The sequence below is a fragment of the Morchella sextelata genome, assembly GCF_020137385.1.
Source record: "Morchella sextelata strain SCLS chromosome Unknown scls_3, whole genome shotgun sequence".
Classification (NCBI taxonomy): Eukaryota; Fungi; Ascomycota; class Pezizomycetes; order Pezizales; family Morchellaceae; genus Morchella; species Morchella sextelata.
Window position 1 is genome coordinate 3,066,523 of NW_025408618.1, and position 21,571 is coordinate 3,088,093.

Below are 21,571 nucleotides of genomic sequence, written 5' to 3' on the forward strand. Positions count from 1 at the left end.
AACAAGCTCTGCTCATATAAAGTCTAAATACTTCTTACCTACAATCTTTTTGAAACAATTATGGAATCTGAACATCAAGAAAAACTTCCAGAGGAGTTCCCGGTATACTCTATTCTTCATCTACCCCATTTATTCCATATAAGTAGCGTCTTAAGCTACTTCTATTAATTACATGTATTTACTAACCACTCACTTAGACAAACTCCACACTGGATAACTCTCCTGCTCTCGCTAAGAATTCTAGCCAAGCTCCAAATCAAGCACCGTTGGGCCCATCCACTACCCTCGAAACGCCCCCAGCGAAGCCTCCACGTCCCATGTCGCCTCAACAACAGGCTCAAGCTACATTGCAAGAGGCATTTCCGTCTATCGATGGGGCGGTGGTACGTGCTGTGTTGGTGGCTTCTGGTGGTCAAATAGAGCCTGCATTTACGGCATTACTAAGTAAGAATATCTCTATATAATCAGATGAACTATTTGGGTTCTGATATGATCTAGGTATGAGCGACCCTTCTGTTGTAGAAGATATGCGTCCGCCACCTCAACCGCCTCGTCCTCGCCCTGGTACTCATTCACCACAAGTAGGTAGTACTGCACTCTCAGGATTCCACAAAACTAAATCTCTACAGAGAGGCTCAGACTATAATCTTACTCAACACACTGAACATCCACGGCGCCAGGGCCCACAAGGTTTCGCCACCACTCCCTATATGACCTCTACTCCTCAGAACCAGCTCGAGGCAGATGAAATATATGCCAGGCAGTTAGCCGAACATTTCGGAGCAGGTAACATAGGTTCTGGAAGAGGAGGCGGTAGCAGTGTGAATTACAACACTAGAAATGTGGAAACTAGAAGAAGGCAACACACACCACTTCGAGATGAGGACTTTGATCCAAATAAGGAAAGATCATTCATTGATGGTAGATACTCTCAATATATACTTAAATATATCCGAATAACTAATTCCAGCCTGTAAGACGAGCTCCCGGTGATTAAGGAAAATATCCTTAAAGGGTTTGCTGAGACACAAAATAAGTTCAACTCATGGATCACCGATATCAAAAAGCGTCTGGACGGCGACTCGCCAGAGAACTCGCCTCCACCCTCTACACGTAACAGCGCTCAGTATGCGCGACCTGCGACCGGTAGACGGGGTTCTAGGGATGGAGGGTACGATGCTGACCCTAGGGTCCTGACTGATGATTTCACTCATTTGCATTTGAGGGACACTACTACTGAAGGTACTGTAAATGACTATAGAAGCTCGTAATATTTATTTTTAACAAATGCTGTAGCACCGCAATCAAGACGCCCTAAAGCAAACCCAGGTTTATTCGAACCGTCTTCGGCTGATAAAGCTGGTCGCAAGGTCTCCTTTGAAGATCGTCCTACAAATATTTCTGACGAAGACCTATATCGCCCTGCCCCAAATCCCCGCCCTTCAGCTTCTGTCTCACCTGTTAGGCAGCCATCACCAGCTACAACCAGCAAGTGGGAACCCTTGAAGAGCGTAGAGCCAGCGCCTATGGATAGGGATCCGTTCTCCCTTGGTGATAGTGATGATGAGCGAGAGGTTCCGTCGAAGGAACAAGAAACGGCCAAGCCGGTGTCCATCACAGGACCACAAGAAACAGGCATTACTACGTCCAAAGTCCCTAAATGAGCGAGTGCAGTGTTGAAAGAATATTGAGCAAGCTTTCTAGGAGCGTATGCCGCAGGGGTGGGGGTGGGGGTGGGGGTGGGGGTGGGGGTGGGGGTGGGGGAGTGGGGCAATGGTCATTTTGGAAGCAGGGTATAATAAGATGTACGTATATGATTACCTCTACGTACACTGTTCTGGCGTGCTTGAGGTTAACGGGTCAGAGAAATTAAATGAATTGCCTTCTCTGTATCTAGCCTATTAAGGTGACGAGCATTTTGCGTGTTATGGTAGAGAATGCGTACTTCTCTAGTTGAATACCTTAGACCTACACATTCTTGACGAAGACGTGCGAGTAGACTCATCGCACTTACCAGGATGGTTGTTTGATGTGCCTATGATTTGTACCTACTTGCTCATGCTGCAAAATGTTATTGAGCATTCCTTCGCTGCTTTTCGAAATATATTGTTTAGTCAGGGGTATTTTTAACACTCACAAATATTCTCACCCCAGGAATTAAATACTACTACAGTCGCTTTTAGAGCAACAGTGAAACTAGTTGAACGGCGGGCGGTAAACTTGTACAGTATCCGGTAGAATTATTGCGAAAGTCAGAACTAAAAGGGTGGGTTTCTTGGCCCGTGCTCACTGCAAAAATTCCTTTGAGGGCCAATGGGACTATCGGGTCACGGAAAACCCACTTTCGCATTAATTCTACCAGAATCTGTAGTTATGTGCAAATCATTGCTGTAGTTGTGTTCATTCTCGATAGTTGAGGGTCAATGATGGTTGCGCCACCCAAAGTGGTTGCACCCCCACAACCCAGAAATGGTTCGATACACCACATTAACCACTTCCGGTGTACCTTGAAAACAGAGGAAGGGATACTGGATGCCAGCAGGCTGGCCTGGCCCCGAATGTTTCTGCTTTTCTTCGACCACAATACTGTACATGGAACCACCTTGCGAGAGTTAACGTATTTCACCGTGTACCTGCAAAACACTATGTACCCGTGTCTGTGTTTGTCTTAGGTTGGTAAGCATGTCTCAGGACCCCGCATATATTTAGGGAATGGTAGGTACGAAGAGTTTGCTACTAGCTTCCGTTCTCAGCAGGATTGCACCTGGAGACAATTGCAGTGGTCGTGTTTAAGATATCTTCTATGCCTCGCCGGCCAGTCAGCAATCGCGTTAAGGTGAAGCAGGATGAAGCCTTTGAGAGATATATTTCAGATGCAAAGACAGATCTAGCTACTGGAAAATGTCTAACCATTCCTGAAGCAGCGGAAATGCATAGGGTGGCAGAGAGTACGCTACGGAATAGACTGAAAGGAAAGAGAAGCAGGCAAGAGTGCAGGATTGGTGAGCAAGCATTGACACCAGCGGAAGAGAATCCAATCAAGGAATGGGTTTTCAAGCTGGATGATTGGGGATTTCCGTCACGCCACCAATATGTCAAAGATATGGCATTGGATTTCATCAAAAGCCATGATATACAATCGCAAAAGCTAGGGAAAAATTGGATGACCCGTTTTCTGTCACGTCACCCCGACCTTGCATCCAAGTTTTGTACGCGTTTGGACAAGCAACGCGCGTATGCAGACAATCCGGAGATATTAGAGGACTTTTATGAAACACTACTCATCGCCATTCGAGAACACGGAATAGTTGCTGGAAACATGTATAATATGGATGAGAAGGGATTCCTAATGGGACGGTCAGCTCGAGTTAAGGTTATTCTACGAAGGGGAAAGAAGCGAAACTTTAAATCACAAGATGGAACGCGTAAATTAATTACAGTTATCGAGGCGGTTTCCGCAGCTGGAACAACTCCACCACCAATGATTATCTATCAAGGCGAAGCTCAGTATGCAGGATGACATGCACTAGTCAAAGCTGGTGATAAAATATACTTTAGTCGATCATCAACTGGTTGGACAAATAGTGCCATTGGACTGGAATATATGCGCGATGTTTTTGAACCGAATACAAGGGAAAGGTAATCAACTGAAATTGAAATACAACCTAGTAGAAATATGACTGACTGATTTAATTTCAGTGCTGCGGGAAACACACGGTTATTTATTATGGATGGGCATGTATCGCATTGCACCTGACAGTTCTTTGTATTCTGTTTGTCACACAACATTATTCCATTATGTCTGCCTGCAAACTCAAAACACCTACTTCAACCATTGGATGTAGGTTTATTTGGACCGCTCCAACGCAATTACTCAGAATGTTTAGACAACTCGTTACAAAATGGTAATACTGGTATTAATAAAGGGACATTCTACCTGTAAGTATCATTCTACTCAGGCTTTGAAAACGGTTTCTAATTGTAGAAACTGGCAGGCATCTCCTTCAAGCACGCAAGATTACTTTTACCAAAAAGAATATTCTCAACGCATTTGAGGCCGCTGGAATACACCCTTTCAACCCTCGTAGACTGTAACGGGGGTCTCTTCTAAGAGAAATAGAATAAGATAGAATAGAGACGGCCGTGCAAGATAGATAATCAGGTTGCAGATTATTCAAAGATACTATCGCTAGAACTCAATAATCTTTAAGGGCTCTGCTACCGATAAGAACTTGGTTTTCTTTCTGATGAAGACTGGAGAGAACAGGACTGAAGGGCGAGAATGAACCTGAGTACTTATACTCCAAAGGCCTCGATTCTCTGCTCCTAACTCCTTACTAAGTTCCGGTGAAGCCTTTCCTCAGTGCCGGAAACAATACCACCGCTACCCCGCTTTTCTCTAAGCGTCAGCAGGTCTTTCCGATACCCAAGGCAACCACCCTTAATCAAAGCCTTTGTAACACCTGCAGCCTTGGTTGCCACACAACCGAGGACCTGCATGAATGAGCTGCCGCTCAGGTGTAAGCTTAATCATTGCTGTAGAGCTTTCGCTTATTGTAGACTTCCCTAGCATAGTCCCTGCCTTTCGGCGGACTTACAATGCTCAGAGGATGCAGAGGATCACCGGGCAATCAGAGCTTCACTCTGGCTGGTCTTCTAGTCACTGGCGAGGCACAGACTCGTCAGTTATTGCTCCCATGAATAGATCTCCTTCCTAGCGCCCGGAATGTAGTTACTCTAACAGCTGGTAGCTAACCTCACTGCCAGTACTTGCATATCACCATGCAACTGGCTTCTATCAATAACTCTCAGTATGTAACCGGGTCCCATGTATACTCATACACCAGACAGTTGAAATGGCTCCATTACACTTGCTAACTCAAATTATTTTTAAAGGTCGTAATACTAGAACAAGAATTGGATCACTTACGAAGAAAGAACAAAGCGGAGACTGACTCCCTAAAAGTGCAAAGCTGCAAAGTGCTCTCCAAGGCCCTTGTTTTATCATCTGATGACGTCGTCCGCTTGAGAACTGAATGGGAGAGGAAAGAGAAAAAAAAGGCTATGAAGTAGGCAGCAAGAACGGCAAAGAAAAAAAAAGATACCAGCCCGCTAGTAGTAGATGATGAACTTGAATGGAATTCTGAACCCGACTCACCAGTGGACCCATTACCAATAATACTTCGAAGGTCATCAAGATTTCACACTGTACTATAGTCAGTTCCTGTAGATATCCATCTCGAGTTAAGCAAATATAAAAGTGTTTTTCAAGCCAAATCTCTGAAACATACGAACGGGTACACGGTGGCGTACGGGTACACGGTGAAATACGTTATTACACTGCCTATATATGAATATATTTCTTATGTGAATAGAATTCTGACCTTTCAAGTAGCCAGTTAATGGGGGCCTTACGGCCCCCCTTCCCCTCTTTCCTCCAGGTTCGTCGTTTGGTTGACTACAGTTCAATAGAAAGGTCTTATATAAGAAATATATGCTAAGGAGTGACATACTAGTATACCAGAGACTATGACAGATACCAGACAAAGCTCCTAGGCTTGCAAAAATGAATCTGGCTCGCTGAATAATCATCATTCATAGCGAACTAAACTTAGATAGGCAACTTTATACAATTTCACAGGCGACCCCTCTGTCTCCGACATTCGGGGCACTGATTTAGCCACAAATATTAATTTTTTAAATTTTTTTTTTGTTTTTTCCATTAAAAGATGAAATCTTCAATTCTGAATTTGTATAATTGACATACAGCCTCAATATATCACTGTATTTCTTATCTAGTACTAGCTTTATAAAATCTACTGAAAGACATGAATAATTAGTTTCCGTGATCAAATATTGCCAGTTAGATAACCGAACTTGTCAAAACTTTTCCCTAGAAGTTAACTAGAATGTTTCACTTACATATAAGCTGTGGGCCTGGTAAATAACCAACCCTGATGTTAAGCCGCTACACCCACATGTCGTGAGTAACAAAGCTTACTCCAGAAATAGCTCGTCTACGTAGTCACCTCTTGATTCTGCTAAAGTGAGTAATTATACCTAGTCTATTGCGATTTCCATGTTGTGTGTCGAGACCTGTCCTGGAAATCGCAACAAGCCCCTCGCCAAGACTTAATCACCCCACTAAACATCTCACTTCAAATCAGAGTCATCCATCGATTTAACTACAGATTTAAAAACCCTTCGGTCTACAACGCTTGAAAGCAATACCACAAGCTAAGATGTCTTCTTCAGAACCCCCAACCGAACAAATCTCTGCTCCCCTCAATGATTCAGCTGAGGAAATCCCTCTCGGGTACGCATACGTCTTCATTTCTCATTGCTTAACAGTGAATAACTAACATCCGTTAATATAGACCGGATGGTCAACCTCTCACAAAGAATGCCCTAAAAAAGATTCAAAAAGAAAAAGAGAAGGCCGAGAAGGCAGCAAAGAGAGCTGCTCTCGAGGCCGAACAGAAGGCCGCCCGTGAACTTGCAAACATCGACCATGCAACGGCAAATTATGGTATAAAACCAATGATTCAATCAACCGAGCGTTCTGGTATCGAGCGTATCCGGCTTTCGTCGCTCACGGCTGGGGACAACGGCCGCGAGGTTGTGTTTCGTGCCAGGATGCAGAATGCTAGAATTCAAGGAGCAAAGATGTGTTTTCTTGTTTTGCGGCAGCAAAGCGACAGTATCCAGGCCGTGATGACAGTCAATACAGATGGTAGTGTTTCGAAGCAGATGGTTAAGTGGTCTTCAGCAATCAATGCCGAGAGCATCGTTCTAGTCTATGGTGTGATTCGAAAAACACCTGAACCTGTCACCTCAGCAAGCTTGTCGGATGTTGAGGTTCATGTCTCTAAGCTGTTTGTGATAGCCGCGGCAGAACCAGTACTGCCAATCCAGTTTGAAGATGCCTCGAGATCACTAAAGGAAGTCGAGGAAGGTGAAGGGAGGTACCCGACAGTTTCGCTCTCTACTAGACTCGATAACCGTGTTATCGATCTCCGAACACTCTCCAACCAGGCAATCTTCCGCATATCATCAGGTGTCTGCATGCTCTTCAAAGAATTTCTTCTACAGAAAGGGTTTACTGAAGTTCACACACCAAAATTGATCGCTGCCGCTTCCGAAGGTGGTGCGAACGTATTCAAGGTCACCTATTTTAAGAGCGATGCTTACCTTGCCCAAAGTCCACAGCTGTATAAGCAGATGCTCATTGCTGGTGATTTCGAGCGTGTCTTTGAGATCGCCCCAGTTTTCAGGGCCGAGAACTCTCAGACACATAGACACATGACCGAGGTTTGTGCGATGTTCATCACCCCACATTGATACAGACTGATATAAATATATAGTTTACCGGACTCGACCTCGAAATGGCATTTGAAGAACATTACCATGAGGTTATTGAAGTTCTTGAGAGTCTCTTTGTTTTCATTTTCAACGGACTTCGTGAGCGATTCGCCAAAGAAATTGCAATTGTTCGAGAGCAATACCCCGTCGAAGAATTCAAAATTCCGAAGGGCGGCAAAGTGTTGCGTATAAAATTTAAGGAGGGTATTGCAATGCTTAGAGAAGCTGGCTACGATGTCCCAGAGCTTGAGGATTTGAGCACGGAGATGGAGAGGAACCTCGGTAGGCTAGTACTGGCAAAATATGACACGGACTTTTACGTCATGGACAAATTTCCATTGGCCGTGAGGCCATTCTATACCATGCCTGACCCTGAAGACGAAAATTACTCCAATTCCTATGGTATACCCAACCTTGATCTATAAGACTGAAAACAATACTGATCATAATCAGACTTTTTTATGCGCGGTGAAGAGATCCTCTCTGGCGCACAGCGTGTGCACAATTCTGAGTTCCTTACGGAACGCATGAAGAGCTTAGGCATGGATCCAAAAACTCCTGGACTGGAAGATTACGTTGATGCGTTTCGATATGGCGCGCCGCCGCACGCTGGTGGGGGGATTGGTCTTGAACGCGTCGTCTTCTTGTGGCTGGGACTGCAGAATATTAGGAGAGCGAGTGCATTTCCAAGAGACCCAATCAGGCTGAGACCGTAAAGTTAAGTAAGAACCAAAAGAATATGTTGCGAAGTCAACATACATTTGGGTCAGTGGCTTTAGAAGATAAAACCCAATAGAAAAAGCAACCTTTTTCAGAACGACGGCTCAAGCAACGTGAATCTCATCCATAGCTAGAAATAATGATGAATTTTCAATGAAATCCCCACTACAGTATGACCACAAACCAAAAAGAAAAGAAAACTGAGGTTATGTAATCAAATGCCAATGATAATAAGCATGGTTTTACTAAAAGTAGAAGGCCTGACTAATATTACAAAAAGAGAATAATAATATATCCTGGAAAACATTGTTTTGGATTATGGGTCTTTGTATCGATCGAATAGCGGCTGACATACTCTAGATAATCCCGGATTCACTTCCAGTTGCAAGGCACTTTTGGGCTGATCAGACTGCATTTCATTAGGCTTTATCAAAATAACGCACATTATTACACATTGTAAGCCATTTTTTGCAGCTGTATGTAATGCTTTAAATTCTTCCTAAAATACATAGCAAGAGAGACTGTCGTTCATTCATGTTATTTGCCGCCAGTGTTATTTACCGCTAAAGGCTTGTGCCTTTGTAACACAAAATTACAGCGGCATTTATATAGGTTTCGCGGAACTAAATACCCAGACTCACATGCTAGTTAGCTTAGGTTAGATCAGCACAACCCCCTCTCCGTTCAAAATAACAGAAAATATAATAAAATATGTATAAACAACCAAGTTTACCATCGTTGACACAAACCAAGGGGGATAAGTAATGAATGCCTCGTACTTTATTGAGAGTTGAGAGAATCGTGCTAGTTGTCCTTCCACCGCCCCTATACAATTGAATCAACACGTCTCTTGATGTACTCATAGCTGCTGAAGAAGACAGAATTCAGGAGGCATGATCTAGTCATGGACACCCCCAGGCCGCGATACCTGCATCGAAGAGGAGGTTAACTTTTTATTTGAAATAGGATAAATGTGAGATCCGGGAGAGATTCCTCACATCCTACGATTAAAAAATCGAAATGGCCTTTTAGGTAGAGGTTCACCCGGCCGATGTGTCAAGACGTCCCTCTGATATATTGCCTTCGCCGAATCTATCGGGTAGATCTTCTACGGTTAGTATCAGGTAAAATTCGAAGAAAGTCTTCTTACTAGGACCCAGCTAAGCAAGCCGCACAGTCCACCAGAAGCCGCAATCGCCAATGGTCCAGCGCCGTTCGAGGAGGAAAACAAATGTTTGCCACTTTCATAAAACTTGACGTGCCTCAAAACAATTAGTCTCCCTCTTCAAAAGCAGAATGACACTAGGATATATTCCAGGATATACAAACCGTAAAGTACATTGCTGTTCCCAGAGTGTCACGGACTAATGCTCCCAAGTGTATTAACTTCAATCGTTCACATCCATTTACCACGTCCAGAATGATTCACAAATCAAAGATGTACCCACTAAAGTGAAGGTGAAACCCGGAATACAGTCCCCCAAATCCTCTCGCCTTCACGATACTACTAGCACTCTGAAAAGTCCCTTTTGGCTGGTACTTGGTGATGTGACTTGGGTCATCCACACTCGCCATCCGCGAGCGGGCCATCAGTAGTTCGATCTGCGACGAAAGCTTCGTAAACTCAAATGGGCCTAAACCGAGCTAGGTGTCAGTCCCCTATTGCATCTGACGCACATCGCATCAAGACACATTCCTCACTCCCCCCGTCAGGACATCAAGAAGAGGCACCCCACTAACACGCAATAACTGTGATGGCACCCCCGGCCGTAGCACCACTAATAAACCAGTAGACTGGGTTTAATGGTTTAAACGCTTCGCTCGGAGAAGATATAGCCTTCGGACCTAGCATAGACTTGAAAAACGAGGAGTACGTATTTTTCGACTTTGAATAGATCGAAAAGGATATGGTCCGTACTAAGGTTACCGAGGCCAAAGGTGCAAGGCTTCCTGTAGTACACAAAATATTGTTGATTTATTAAGCCCCAGTAATATCAAATATAGAAGAAAGCCATACCTCGCCAGAAACCTCTTGTTCCTTCGTTTTTATGGGTTTGAGTAACGCAATCCCAAAAACTTCGAAATTTATACCTGAACCTCCACAAATTAACACATTAATCTGTTTCCCGCCTATACGATTAAGGGGCGACAGTAACTTGAGCGAATCGGGCGGAGGTTGCGATGAAGGAAGAGCAGGTGAGTAGAAGAGATAGTAGTAATAACTCACGCTTGCATGCGCGTCTTGACGGAGTCGAGGGGAAACTAGTTTTACAGAATTGTAAATCTTGCATTTTCTATCTCGATGACGGATCGTAATAAGAGCGAAATAACTCACAGCAATGAATGTCGATACACAACTACTAGCACTCGCTGCGATCTCTGTTCGATACTTTTTCACAAAGAGCTCACCGGAGGTCAACAGTCTTTGCTGGCGCCTCTTCGCCAGGCCACCATGTTCGGGCACCGCCATTCCCGGTGGAGTTATTGTGAGAGTTGGTTCCTGGGAGTCAGGCATGTTGGTGTTGCTTTGTGGTGTTTTTTTGATGAGGATACAGCCGAGGCTAATGAACGGGGAAACTGTAGGAGATAGATAGTAACGATAGGCTTATCTTTTCGCCTGTATCTATGAAGTTATGCAAATCCACTGGGACTAATTGAGAGTTCCACTAATTATCTATGTGACGCTGCTGCTCGCTTAACCACCGGGAATTACTCGGGGCAGGTAAAAAGTACCGGACAATGCAGGTTTTTGGTTCACCAATGGGTGCGCGTGCTAGGCGTGAGCTACTGCAAAAAAAGCCCAGACACAAAACTTGCATTGTCCGGTACTTTTTACCTGCTCCGAGGATCCCGCACGCCCAAAAAGATTGGGACTTGGGTGTGAGAGGCGTTTAGTAGGCTTCCATGTATGTACTTAAGGTTGATGGGGTACAGTCAATATTCCCCCTCAGCAGGCGAACTAGAGCCTCTAAGAAATATTATATCTTAGTTTGTATACATCTTAGAGTTTTTTCATGGTATTGTAAACAGTTTTTTTTTTTTTTTCTTTTAGCAAAAACCAAAGAACAATGAGGTTTGACTTATTTCTATGTTTGCATGTGTAGTTTTCACAATATTTGGCCTAGGGAAATTGAGTACATTGTTGATAAATAAATTGTTAAGTATATTGTTTGCATATTTTACCAGGAATTTTTCCGGCATCAGGTCTAACTGGAGATTCCTTTTGATTCCGACCATAGACTCAATGTTCAGAGTATAATTGAAAATAAAAAATTTCACTGTTTGGAGTGGGTAAAGGAGTAGAATGGTTTGGAAACAATAAAGTCACAGAACTTAATAATTTTAAAGAGTTTTCTCGCAAGAAAAATATCCAATGATTAATAAGAGTTGGTAATTGTAATCAGAACAGGGACATCTTGAGAGATGTAAGTACTTAAACATAACAGCCCGTTCTGCTCCGCAGAATAATAAATATTTCAGTTACTATTTTGTTTTATTTTTCCTAGTCTATTCCTGTATACTGGTCCAGTATATATTTGAACGTTTTGACCAATACTTATATAATCACCTGAGTTAATATATTTTATTTATAGCCATCCTTCCATTTTTTACAATATTGTCAATATACTTCTCAGTTATACTTATAAGTGGACATCATTAAATAGAATATTTTTTTTAAATAAAAAAAAGATTTAAGGGTATGGGCGGTAAATATATCAAAAGTAATTTTACCAACAGTGTAATGGTGTCTTGGCATTACGATCGGAAATTAGGTTAGAGCATAACCAGGAAGTACTTGACAAAGAGATTAGGATTAGTAATATGAGTTTCTTTTAAGTTCTATGGGTTTCTGTTATGCGAGGGTAAGAGTCATATTTAGACTGGGGTTGTTGGATATCTAAAAGAGTTCTGTCTTTCGTTCATTTTCTGTCTTTCGTTCATGTTCTGTCTTTCGTTCATGTTCTGTTTCTCTCTTTCTCTTTGCACAACCTTTTTCTGTAACAGTGTTTTAGCATCATGGTCGTATATTGTGTAAGGGCGTAAAGAGAAAGTACATGTCAATAAGGTTAGAATTAGTAATATGGGTTTCCTTTGGGTTCTATGGTGTTCCATTGTACGAGTATTTGAATCATACTCAGACTGGAGTTATTGGATATATAAAGGGGTTCTGTCTTTCATTGATGTTCTGTTTCTCTCTTTTCTCTTTACGCAACCTTCTTCGTTCTCCCTGCTTGCTGAAGCTCACAATACAAACTCTACCACTGAATAACTTCAAAAACTTTATCCTCGTCCAAGTACTATCTCTTCAGTCCAGCTCTATATTACAGCAGTTGATTTTCCTATGGATAGTAAGATCCTGCTAGAATATCATGTCCTCTAAGCGAAAGAAATACTTCCGTGATCGCCAACTCAAATAAACTGGCATCACTAACACCCTCTCGACCATCCACCCCACCAAATCTATACAGCAGGAAAAGGATCCTATCTGAAGTCTCCACTACTCCAAACTACCATGATAGAGCAATTATATTACAAGTCTTCCTAAACTTTCTTTGGGCAACTCAACCCTCCGCTAGCCGCCTTCCCCTTTCGAGGTTTGATGAAACTCAATCCAGCCAATCCACCACCATTGAACAAACAAACGATAGACTCCTTTCTGATTTCACCGACACGGCCCAATACGGGCAACCATATGCCCCGAAAGATGACTATATCCATTCCACTATTGTCCCACAAGACACCCATACTAAAATAAAATGTAACGGGGACTATGGACGTAGGAACTATGAAGCCAAGGAATATAACCGAGGCGAAGACATGGACGTAGGAGGTTCGTGGACTATGGACTATGGGGCCGAAGGGTACACCTAAGGCAAGAACGGGGACTGTGGACTATAGATTGTTGTACCTGGGCTAGTATACCGGGTAAACCCTATGACGTAGCGCGAACCAAATAGTATTCGTAACTGTGAAGTACAGAGGTTGCATAAAGAGAAAAGGAAAAGAAAGAGAAACAACAAATCACAAGACAACGCCCCACTTATATATCCATACCCTATCCCAATACTGACTCATACCCTCGCATAACAGAAACAGAAAGAACATAATAGAAACCCGCTTCGCAAAACCCAACCACACTACATAATCCTTCCTCTTCATACTGCAACACCTCGCATAACCAAACCACATGGCTGCCGTTACAGACCACTCCCCCCTCTAAAGCCTACCTCCTGGTAGGCTTAGGCTTCCGTGGATATCGTTCGTGAAATCGTTTGACAATATCAGGCGAATGTTCGACATCCGACAATGGCTGCCACGAAGCTTCGTCATAACCGGCATACTTAATCAAGTATTCAAATCTTCCCCGACGATCCCTGGAATCCAAAATATCCTCGACTTCCCACTCCTCCTGTCCTTCAACTTCGACCGGCGGTGGTGGTAACTGTTGTTGTCCTGGTAAAGGATCGTTTGCTGCAGACGACAATAAAGAGACATGGAATATGGGATGAACTTTCATAGAACGAGGGAGTTCCAACTCATAGGCATACGGACTAACGATCCGTTTCACGACATACGGTCCAATGCGTTTCCAATCGAGTTTCTTCGATGGTCGTTTGGTGAGGACATGGCTGGTCGATAAGAAAACTTTATCTCCCACACGATAGTGAGGTGCTGGAGTCCGACTTATATTGGTGGACTCTTCTTGAATCCTTTGCGCTCGAAATAATTCATCCTATAAAAAATCCAATATATCCTTCATCTCCCTTGCAATACTATTAGCCTGATCCTCCGCTGTCGTCCTACCATGTTCCAAAGGACCAAAAGTCATTCTTGGATTCCTCCCTGAGTTGGCGTAAAATGGAGAGATTCTCGTCGTTTCAGAAGCATGGTTATTTGTTGCAAACTCGGCCATTGGCAACCATCGAACCCAGTCATCCTGTTGATAAGAAACATAACTTCGAAGGTATTGTTCCATCACAGCATTGAATCTTTCCGTTTGTCCATCCGTCTGGGGGTGAAACACTGTAGAGAACTTTGGCGATATTTCCAAACGATCGCAAAGGGACCTCCAGAATTCCGCAACAAATTGTGTTCCTCGATCAGATACCATAGTTTCAGGAAGTCCATGTAATTTCCAAACATTATCGATGTACAACCTCGCTACTTCTTTTGAATCCGCCTCTTTAGTTGTGGGAATCAGATGTCGCATCTTGGTTAGTCGATCTACTACTACCAATATCGCATTATATCCATCGCTTTCCGGAAGGTCAGTAACGAAATCCATTGGTACATCCCTCCACGGTCCATCCGGTATTGGCATAGGTCGAAGTACCCCATAAGGTGCATTGCGTAGTGCCTTGCTCCGGGCACACACATTACAATTCCTAACGTACTGGTCGACATATTTTCGCATCTGTGGCCAGTAGTACTCTCGATTCAGGAGTTCCAAAGTCTTCGCTCTGCCTGGATGGCCTGCCGATGGTTTATCATGATGTTCCTTTAGGAGTCTTAGCCGAAGATCGTTGTCATCTGGTACATAGAGTGCGCCGCGATAAAGTAGCCGACCGTTATTATCTTCCGTACATTCGGCAAGCGAAATCTTATTCGAGTAACGGACGCCATTCCGAAGCATTGCAAGGACTTTGTTCGGGAAACTGTCAACTTGGTAAGCATTTAAAAACAACTCTTCTACAGTGGACATTCCTTCAGCGGATTCATTTGAAAAAGAACCCGCGAACAAACTTAGCTTTGAATCCAAATTTTTTACCTTCAAAACCACCTGGCTTTGATGCGTCAACCGTTCATCCCCCTCCTTAGGTAGGTCACCCGACCTCCTAGTCAATGCATCCGGCTTTGCCCCTTGTTTCCCTGGTCTAAATTGAATAACGAAATCAAAATGTGAAAGAAATTCCGACCAACGGGCTTGTCGACGGTTTAATAGCTTTGTTGACATGAAATATTCGAGGTTCCTATGATCGCTGAGGACTTCAATTGGGAATTGTGCCCCTTCCAAATGATGTCGCCATTCCTCAAAACATCGTACAATTGCCAGAAGTTCTTTGTCGTAGATTTCATAGTTGCATTCCGCAGGGGAATGCTTCTTTGAGAAGAAAGCAACTGGATGTAAAATTCCTTCATCATCACGTTGGGACAGGATTGCAGCAGAAATATAGTCGGATGCATCGGTTTCTACTACGATTTTCCGATTCGGATCAAAGTGCGCTAGTATGGGTGCCGTTGTGAACATCTTTTTCAATGTCTGGAATGCTTCCTCCCTTTCGTCCGTCCATTCAAACTTAACATTTTTCTTCGTCAAAGCCGTAAGTGGGGCAACATTCTTTGAATATCCTAGGATAAACCGTCGATAGAAATTAGCGAATCCCAAAAATACCTGAACATCATGAAGGTTCTGCGGTGTAGACCACTCTAACACGTCGACAACCTTCTTCGGATCCATCCTATTCCCGTCTGGGGTGAGAATAAGACCGAGATACTTTGTTTCCTGAACCATAAATTCGCATTTCTCGGGTTTAAGATGGACATGATTCTCATCAAGTACCTTCAGAACCTTCTGAATATGCTCTTTGTGTTCCAATAGGGTCTCCGAATAAATCAAAATATCATCCAGATATGCCGTTACAAATTGGTCAAGATAGGGACGTAGTATATCATTGATCCAATGTTGAAATGTGGCAGGGGCATTCGCTAATCCAAATGGCATTACTGTATACTCGAAATGTCCATATCGAGTTCTGAATGCCGTCTTCTATTCGTCCCCTTCTGCTACCCTAATCTGGTTATATCCCCATCGTAAATCCAGTTTGGTATAATATTGAGCCCTCGACAGCTTAGCCAAAGTTTCTTTCAACAACGGTAACGGATAGCGATTCTTGATCGTAATTGCATTAAGACCTCTATAATCCACACAAAGCCGAAGGGTCCCATCACCTTTCTTTACGAATAGTATGGGTGCTCCCGCTGGCGACTCACTGGCTCGAATGAATCCCTTAGGTAGATTTTCGTCAAGGTATTCTCGTAGTGCTTTCAATTCAACCTGGGATAATCCATATATCGGTCCGTACGGTGGTCGTTTACCTTCCTCCAATACGATCTCAATATCATGTGACGGCCGATGTGGTGGAAGGACTGAAGCATCATATTCTTGGAACATATGGAGACGATGGTGGAACTCCTTTGGTACTAGTTGCTTGACGTCGACGGTGGATTTCTCAACTGCTGAAACGATAATAGTATGATGTTCCGGTAGAGGGATCGATATTCCATGGACAGTGACTGTCGTTCCACTGAGTGAACAGTGTTGACAACAGCTTCGAGAGTCAAAAACAAGTAAATTGTCCTTCGGCCGAATCGTAACATCGTGACGTCGCATCCAAGGTATTCCCATCACAATTGGATAGTGTCCCAGCTTCGTTACAAAACATGATGCAGTTTCCCGATGACCATGGATATCCAGCGACACAGTGACAATATAGGTGATCTTTCCTGATTCAATAGGCCTCCCATCCATAACATCTACCTGACGAGGTACTTTAAGGCGGGTTATTGTAAGATTATTATAGCGTACAAAAGATTCGTCAATAAAAGCGTATCCAGAGGCTCCGGTATCAATAAGGGCATAGGTGGGTATAAAAGAATCAGGATTCTGAGAAACCGAGCAGGTAACGACAAGAGAGTCTTCGGACATCTTGTCCTCAGACACAGCAGCAGCAGGGAGAACAGAAACAGATGGCAGGGCTGGCCCCTTTGGTTTGCCATTTTTTACCAAAGGGGCTGACCTTTTAACGCCGGCTTTGAGGACCCATTTTCAAGTGGCCTTTCTCGCCAATTGCTAATGGAACGGGGATCTTGGGCGCGAGGAGTCAGGTAGCGTGGCTTGGTGGAGACATGGTGGCGTTCAGATTTGACCGTGGTGGCGGAGGCGGAGACTTTGGAGATATAGGAGCGAAGGTCAGCGATGGTGGCATTTGCTTGGGCCTCCCAGGCCTTCGCAATAGAGGTGATGTGAAGAATCTCATCTTCAGCATCAGCGAGGTTTTCATCGCCAATGGCGAGACTTTCTTGATGTAGGGCCAGACGGAACCGAAGCTCTTCTTCTTCAGCCTTCGATTCCTCCAGCTCAATCTTCAAAGCAACGATAACCTCGTCGTGACCTCGGATGATCTCGATAGAATCTTCCTGGTTATCGCACAAGGTTTGCCAAAAATCGGCAGCCTTTTCGTTGGCTGCTTCTAGTTCTGTGGTGAGGCTGGTAATAACCTCTTCCTGGGCCGTATCGATGACGGGTTCTGGTGGCGTGGGGGTGTCGAGAGGCTTGGTGAAAGCCTCCAAACACTCAGCGATAAGACCATGAGCCTCGGTAAGTTCTTCGCCGAAGTCTATATCGGCTGGGAGGGGACCATAGGTGATCAGAAATTCTGAAAGACGCTGTAGTAGCGTATCCTGGATAGTGTCGGACATAGTTGCGACCAGAGCTAAGCGAGGCGGTGTTGTATTGGTTGGCTGTAGTGGATGCAACCTAAGTGTAACGGGGACTATGGACGTAGGAACTATGAAGCCAAGGAATACAACCGAGGCGAAGACGTGGACGTAGGAGGTTCGTGGACTATGGACTATGGGGCCGAAGGGTACACCTAAGGCAAGAACGGGGACTGTGGACTATGGACTATGGATGGTTGTACCTGGTCTAGTATACCGGGTAAACCCTATGACGTAGCGCGAACCAAATAGTATTCGTAACTGTAAAGTACAGAGGTTGCATAAAGAGAAAAGGAAAAGAAAGAGAAACAAGAAATCACAAGACAACGCCCCCCTTATATATCCATACCCTATCCCAATACTGACTCATACCCTCGCATAACAGAAACAAAAAGAACATAATAAAAACCCACTATACAAATCCCAACCACACTATATAACCCTTCCTCTTCATACTGCAACACCTCGCATAACCAAACCACATGGCTGCCGTTACAGAAACCTAATTATATTGCCTGCACAATCGGTAATGCCCCCTCTCTCATCTTTGACCCTACAAGTACCTCACTACATCAAATCGAGCATGATCTCACTGCGAGCAAGGAACATCTGCTCCAACAAAATAAATCACTTAAACTCTCAGTCCATACACTATCAAAACAAATGTTCGAAATGATTAAAGTACAAGATAGGATAATGGAAAAATTAAACCGCCTTCAATAAATTCTACCTACGCCAGTCCAACAAAAACCCTCACCCGCACCTGTTTCAGCCTCTGCTCAAGTTAATAATACTGCCGCTGCCCCTTGCCCTTGCCAGCAGAACAAGGAAAAGAATACTGAAAAATATATTACGATCAGACAAACCAGCAAGCAAACTACTTATGCAAACGCTACCAAGGGAAGCCCAACATCAACAAGCTCGAGTATTACCTAGGTGTAGTACCTTCGTCCTTGCGGATTTTCTATGCCCCCATCGCCTACCGTATCTGGCACTGTCAGTGTACACCGTTCGCGTCCAGCTTCGCTAAAGAAGCGCCTAACCTTCCGGCACCGCCAGGAGTTATGGCTCACTTCCAGAGAGAACTCGCTAAAGATATGCTCGTCTAGGCCGCCTTGATATTACCCCACTCTCCGGAGATGCTAGGATGGAGTGACCCCGCCCATAGCATATATTGCACTTTTGATTCTTTTGATTACGACAGTAGTACCACGCGAGCACTTCTCAATGCTCTCACAGTTTTCTTGAATGCTCTCATGGTATGACAAATGCTCCCAGGGCATGGCGAATTTTCTTACGACACCGCGAATGCTTACGCAAAGGCCCACGCAAATGCCCATTGAAATGCCCATGCAAATGCCCACCCGAGTGCTCCTACGAGTACTTCCAGAGCACTCACCAATGCTTACAGAGCTGAAGCATTCGTCATACTCACTCAAGATGAGGCAATCCTCACTTTAACTTCTTTGTATTGATACGCCGTTATCAAAGAATAGGAAGGCACCAGTCCCTCAAATGATATGTAACGTGAGTAGCTTCAACGACGCTGTGCGGTCAGTTGCGGGATATTGATACGAGCACTGTTCTGTATACTAGTTATGATGTAACGTGGGTATATGAACGAGAGACTATAATGCCAAGGAATACAACCGAGGCGAAGATGTGGTATCGAGGGATTCGGGACTATGGACTATGAAGTGTTTCAATCCTGATCAACGATCCAAGATGAGCCCTGTGACGTAGCGTAGAATAAAAGTAATATTCGTGGAGTAGAATACAGAGAGAGAGAGAGAGAATCTTATATTGCTTAGAAGCCGAAGCTTATCGCACACCTAACTACCCGACTACAACCCCCACCGACTAACCCAAAGATAAAAACAAAGTACAAAACTAACTACCGCAGCTACGAGAACTACGTACATAAATAGGAGAAACAGCGCACGAAGAGGGCGCAAATACCACGTGGTACAGGTAAGCAGAATCTAAGCGACAACAAAGAAACCTCCCCGTGGTAAGAAAGAACCCCAAACTTCTCCGTCAACTACATTAGCGAGCACAATCCTAAACATGGTGTTCAACCGAAACGGTATCATTACCAACGTCCCCGGTGTCATATCTGTGGACGAACCTTAACAGGACTGGGAAACCACGCGCACGAAGGCAGGAAAAGCCAACCACAACAGCGTCAGGGGTGAAAGCGAGGGGGTTGTCAAGAGTGGTTCCTCGGGCATCTGGTTGTCAGGCAGTGTAACGGCAACTATCGATTTCGGTTAGACGAGAAGTCGGAATGGGAATAGGCGGTATTGTGTAGTAGGATTGGGATTTGTAATTGGAATTTCTGTTATGTTCTTTTAGTTTCTGTTATGTGAAGGTATTAGTCATCGTTGGATTATGGTTGGATATATAAGGGGGCGTTGTCTTGTGTTTTTAGCTGTTCTCTTTCTTTCCTTTCTTCTTTACGCAACCTGTGTATTTATTCCACGAATACTATTTCTGTTCTCATTACATCATAGGGCTCCAACCGGTTTATCATACCAGGTAGAGCCACCCCATAGTCCATAGTCAAAGTATACCTTTACGTCTACGTCCACCTCTACGTCGCTACCTAGGTTGTATTCCTTGGCACCACAGTCTATCGTCTATAGTCCCCGTGATACGTAGGTTGCGTCCTCTATCGCCAACCAATACAACACCATAGTCTACAATGTCGGAACATGTCCATGTCGATTATCAACAACTCAACGATAACCTCCAAAGATTTTTTGAAGCACATCCACAGGTCGATCACGTTATCGGAGCTGAAGCCTATGCGCTTCTTCAACAGTGTCAAAATGGTCTTACTCAATATGCAACGGATTTACAAGAGGTAGAGGCGGAAGTTGAGAGGGCAAGAAGAATGTTTGAACGAGATCTTACTGCTGCCCGAGCTCAACGAACTGCTGTTGAGGTTGTGGCCCCTGACGAGGAACCCATTGGAAACAATGCGCCACCTGTACCTCCAGCACCACCAGTTACAGGTACCACCTATCGGTCGGAAAAACTTCCAGACCCCGATGTGTTCAGGGGGGATCGTGATCGAGAAAGATTACACTTATTCAAGCAACAAATGAAACTTAAGCTATTAGGAAATGCCGATCGCTATCCTACACTACAGTCTAAGTTATCGTATGCGTTCAGCAGATTGGAAGGCGCTGCTGCCAATCAGTTCTTAGAGTATATGGGAGAAGAAGGTATTGCTTTACCTTCTATGACGCGGTTTTATGAAATTCTAGATACAGCTTTTGGGGACCCCGATCGAATGCGTACGGCTAGGAGAAATCTCCGAAATATCAGACAACGTACTCGAACCTTCGCCGACTATTTCGCTGAGTTTCAACGGTATGCTGCTGAGTCGGGAATGGATGAAGTTTCTCGGATTGAGGCTTTGATGGAAGGAATTAATGGAGAGCTGGATGAATCGATGATACACCATGAGACTCCTGCAACGGTAGATGGTTGTGCAACACTCTTGCAACGGTTAGATAACCGACGACGGGCGGCGGAAGCTAAACGAGGTAGTAAAAAACCTTGGACTACTACTGCGACCCCGGCTCCGCGTCCCCCACCAACAAATCCTGTTCCTGCTCCCCGTCCCGCTGCCCCTGCTGCCAACCCACCTGCCACTGAGAATCACCCCTCGTTCCGTCCTGGAGGTGATGTACCCATGGATCTGTCTGGAGGACGTCGTCGCCCTACCCCTGCCGAAAGAAACGCCCGCTAAGCTGAGGGCCGATGTTTCTATTGTGGAGGTGTCGGGCATATGGTTAGGGATTGCCCCCAAGCAAGGGCAACGGGAAATCAACCAAGGAGGCCTGTGATGAGGGGAGCGGCATTGACGGTGGAAGAGAATGCCGGAAGCGATAATGAGTCGGCAAAAGATTTGTCCCTGCACTAAGTGGCTTAGCCCAGGGACCATTTAAGGATTTTTCTAGGATGTGTATTTCTGGTTTTT

The 21,571-nt window shown here is 44.4% G+C and overlaps 5 protein-coding genes across 5 annotated transcripts; 4 read left to right on the forward strand and 1 right to left on the reverse strand.

Annotated features, from left to right (window-relative positions):
* Positions 1–60: 60 nt before the first annotated feature.
* On the forward strand, positions 61–1,664 carry H6S33_009629 (uncharacterized protein; the record flags this gene model as incomplete). The annotated part of the gene is made up of 6 exons (XM_044841045.1): positions 61–102; positions 198–444; positions 499–581; positions 630–921; positions 979–1,242; positions 1,297–1,664. The coding sequence occupies 6 exons, from the start codon at positions 61–63 to the stop codon at positions 1,662–1,664; spliced, it is 1,296 nt and encodes a 431-aa protein (XP_044698444.1).
* Positions 1,665–2,803: 1,139 nt separating this feature from the next.
* H6S33_009630 (uncharacterized protein) lies at positions 2,804–3,520 on the forward strand (the record flags this gene model as incomplete). The annotated part of the gene is made up of 1 exon (XM_044841046.1): positions 2,804–3,520. The coding sequence occupies one exon, from the start codon at positions 2,804–2,806 to the stop codon at positions 3,518–3,520; it is 717 nt and encodes a 238-aa protein (XP_044698445.1).
* Positions 3,521–6,242: 2,722 nt separating this feature from the next.
* On the forward strand, positions 6,243–8,078 carry H6S33_009631 (uncharacterized protein; the record flags this gene model as incomplete). The annotated part of the gene is made up of 4 exons (XM_044841047.1): positions 6,243–6,316; positions 6,378–7,311; positions 7,365–7,764; positions 7,816–8,078. The coding sequence occupies 4 exons, from the start codon at positions 6,243–6,245 to the stop codon at positions 8,076–8,078; spliced, it is 1,671 nt and encodes a 556-aa protein (XP_044698446.1).
* A 1,429-nt stretch (positions 8,079–9,507) lies between these two features.
* H6S33_009632 (uncharacterized protein) lies at positions 9,508–10,597 on the reverse strand (the record flags this gene model as incomplete). The annotated part of the gene is made up of 2 exons (XM_044841048.1): positions 9,508–9,716; positions 10,492–10,597. The coding sequence occupies 2 exons, from the start codon at positions 10,595–10,597 to the stop codon at positions 9,508–9,510; spliced, it is 315 nt and encodes a 104-aa protein (XP_044698447.1).
* A 9,687-nt stretch (positions 10,598–20,284) lies between these two features.
* On the forward strand, positions 20,285–21,340 carry H6S33_009633 (uncharacterized protein; the record flags this gene model as incomplete). Its single annotated transcript, XM_044841049.1, has 1 exon — positions 20,285–21,340. The coding sequence occupies one exon, from the start codon at positions 20,285–20,287 to the stop codon at positions 21,338–21,340; it is 1,056 nt and encodes a 351-aa protein (XP_044698448.1).
* Between the last annotated feature and the right edge of the window lie 231 nt (positions 21,341–21,571).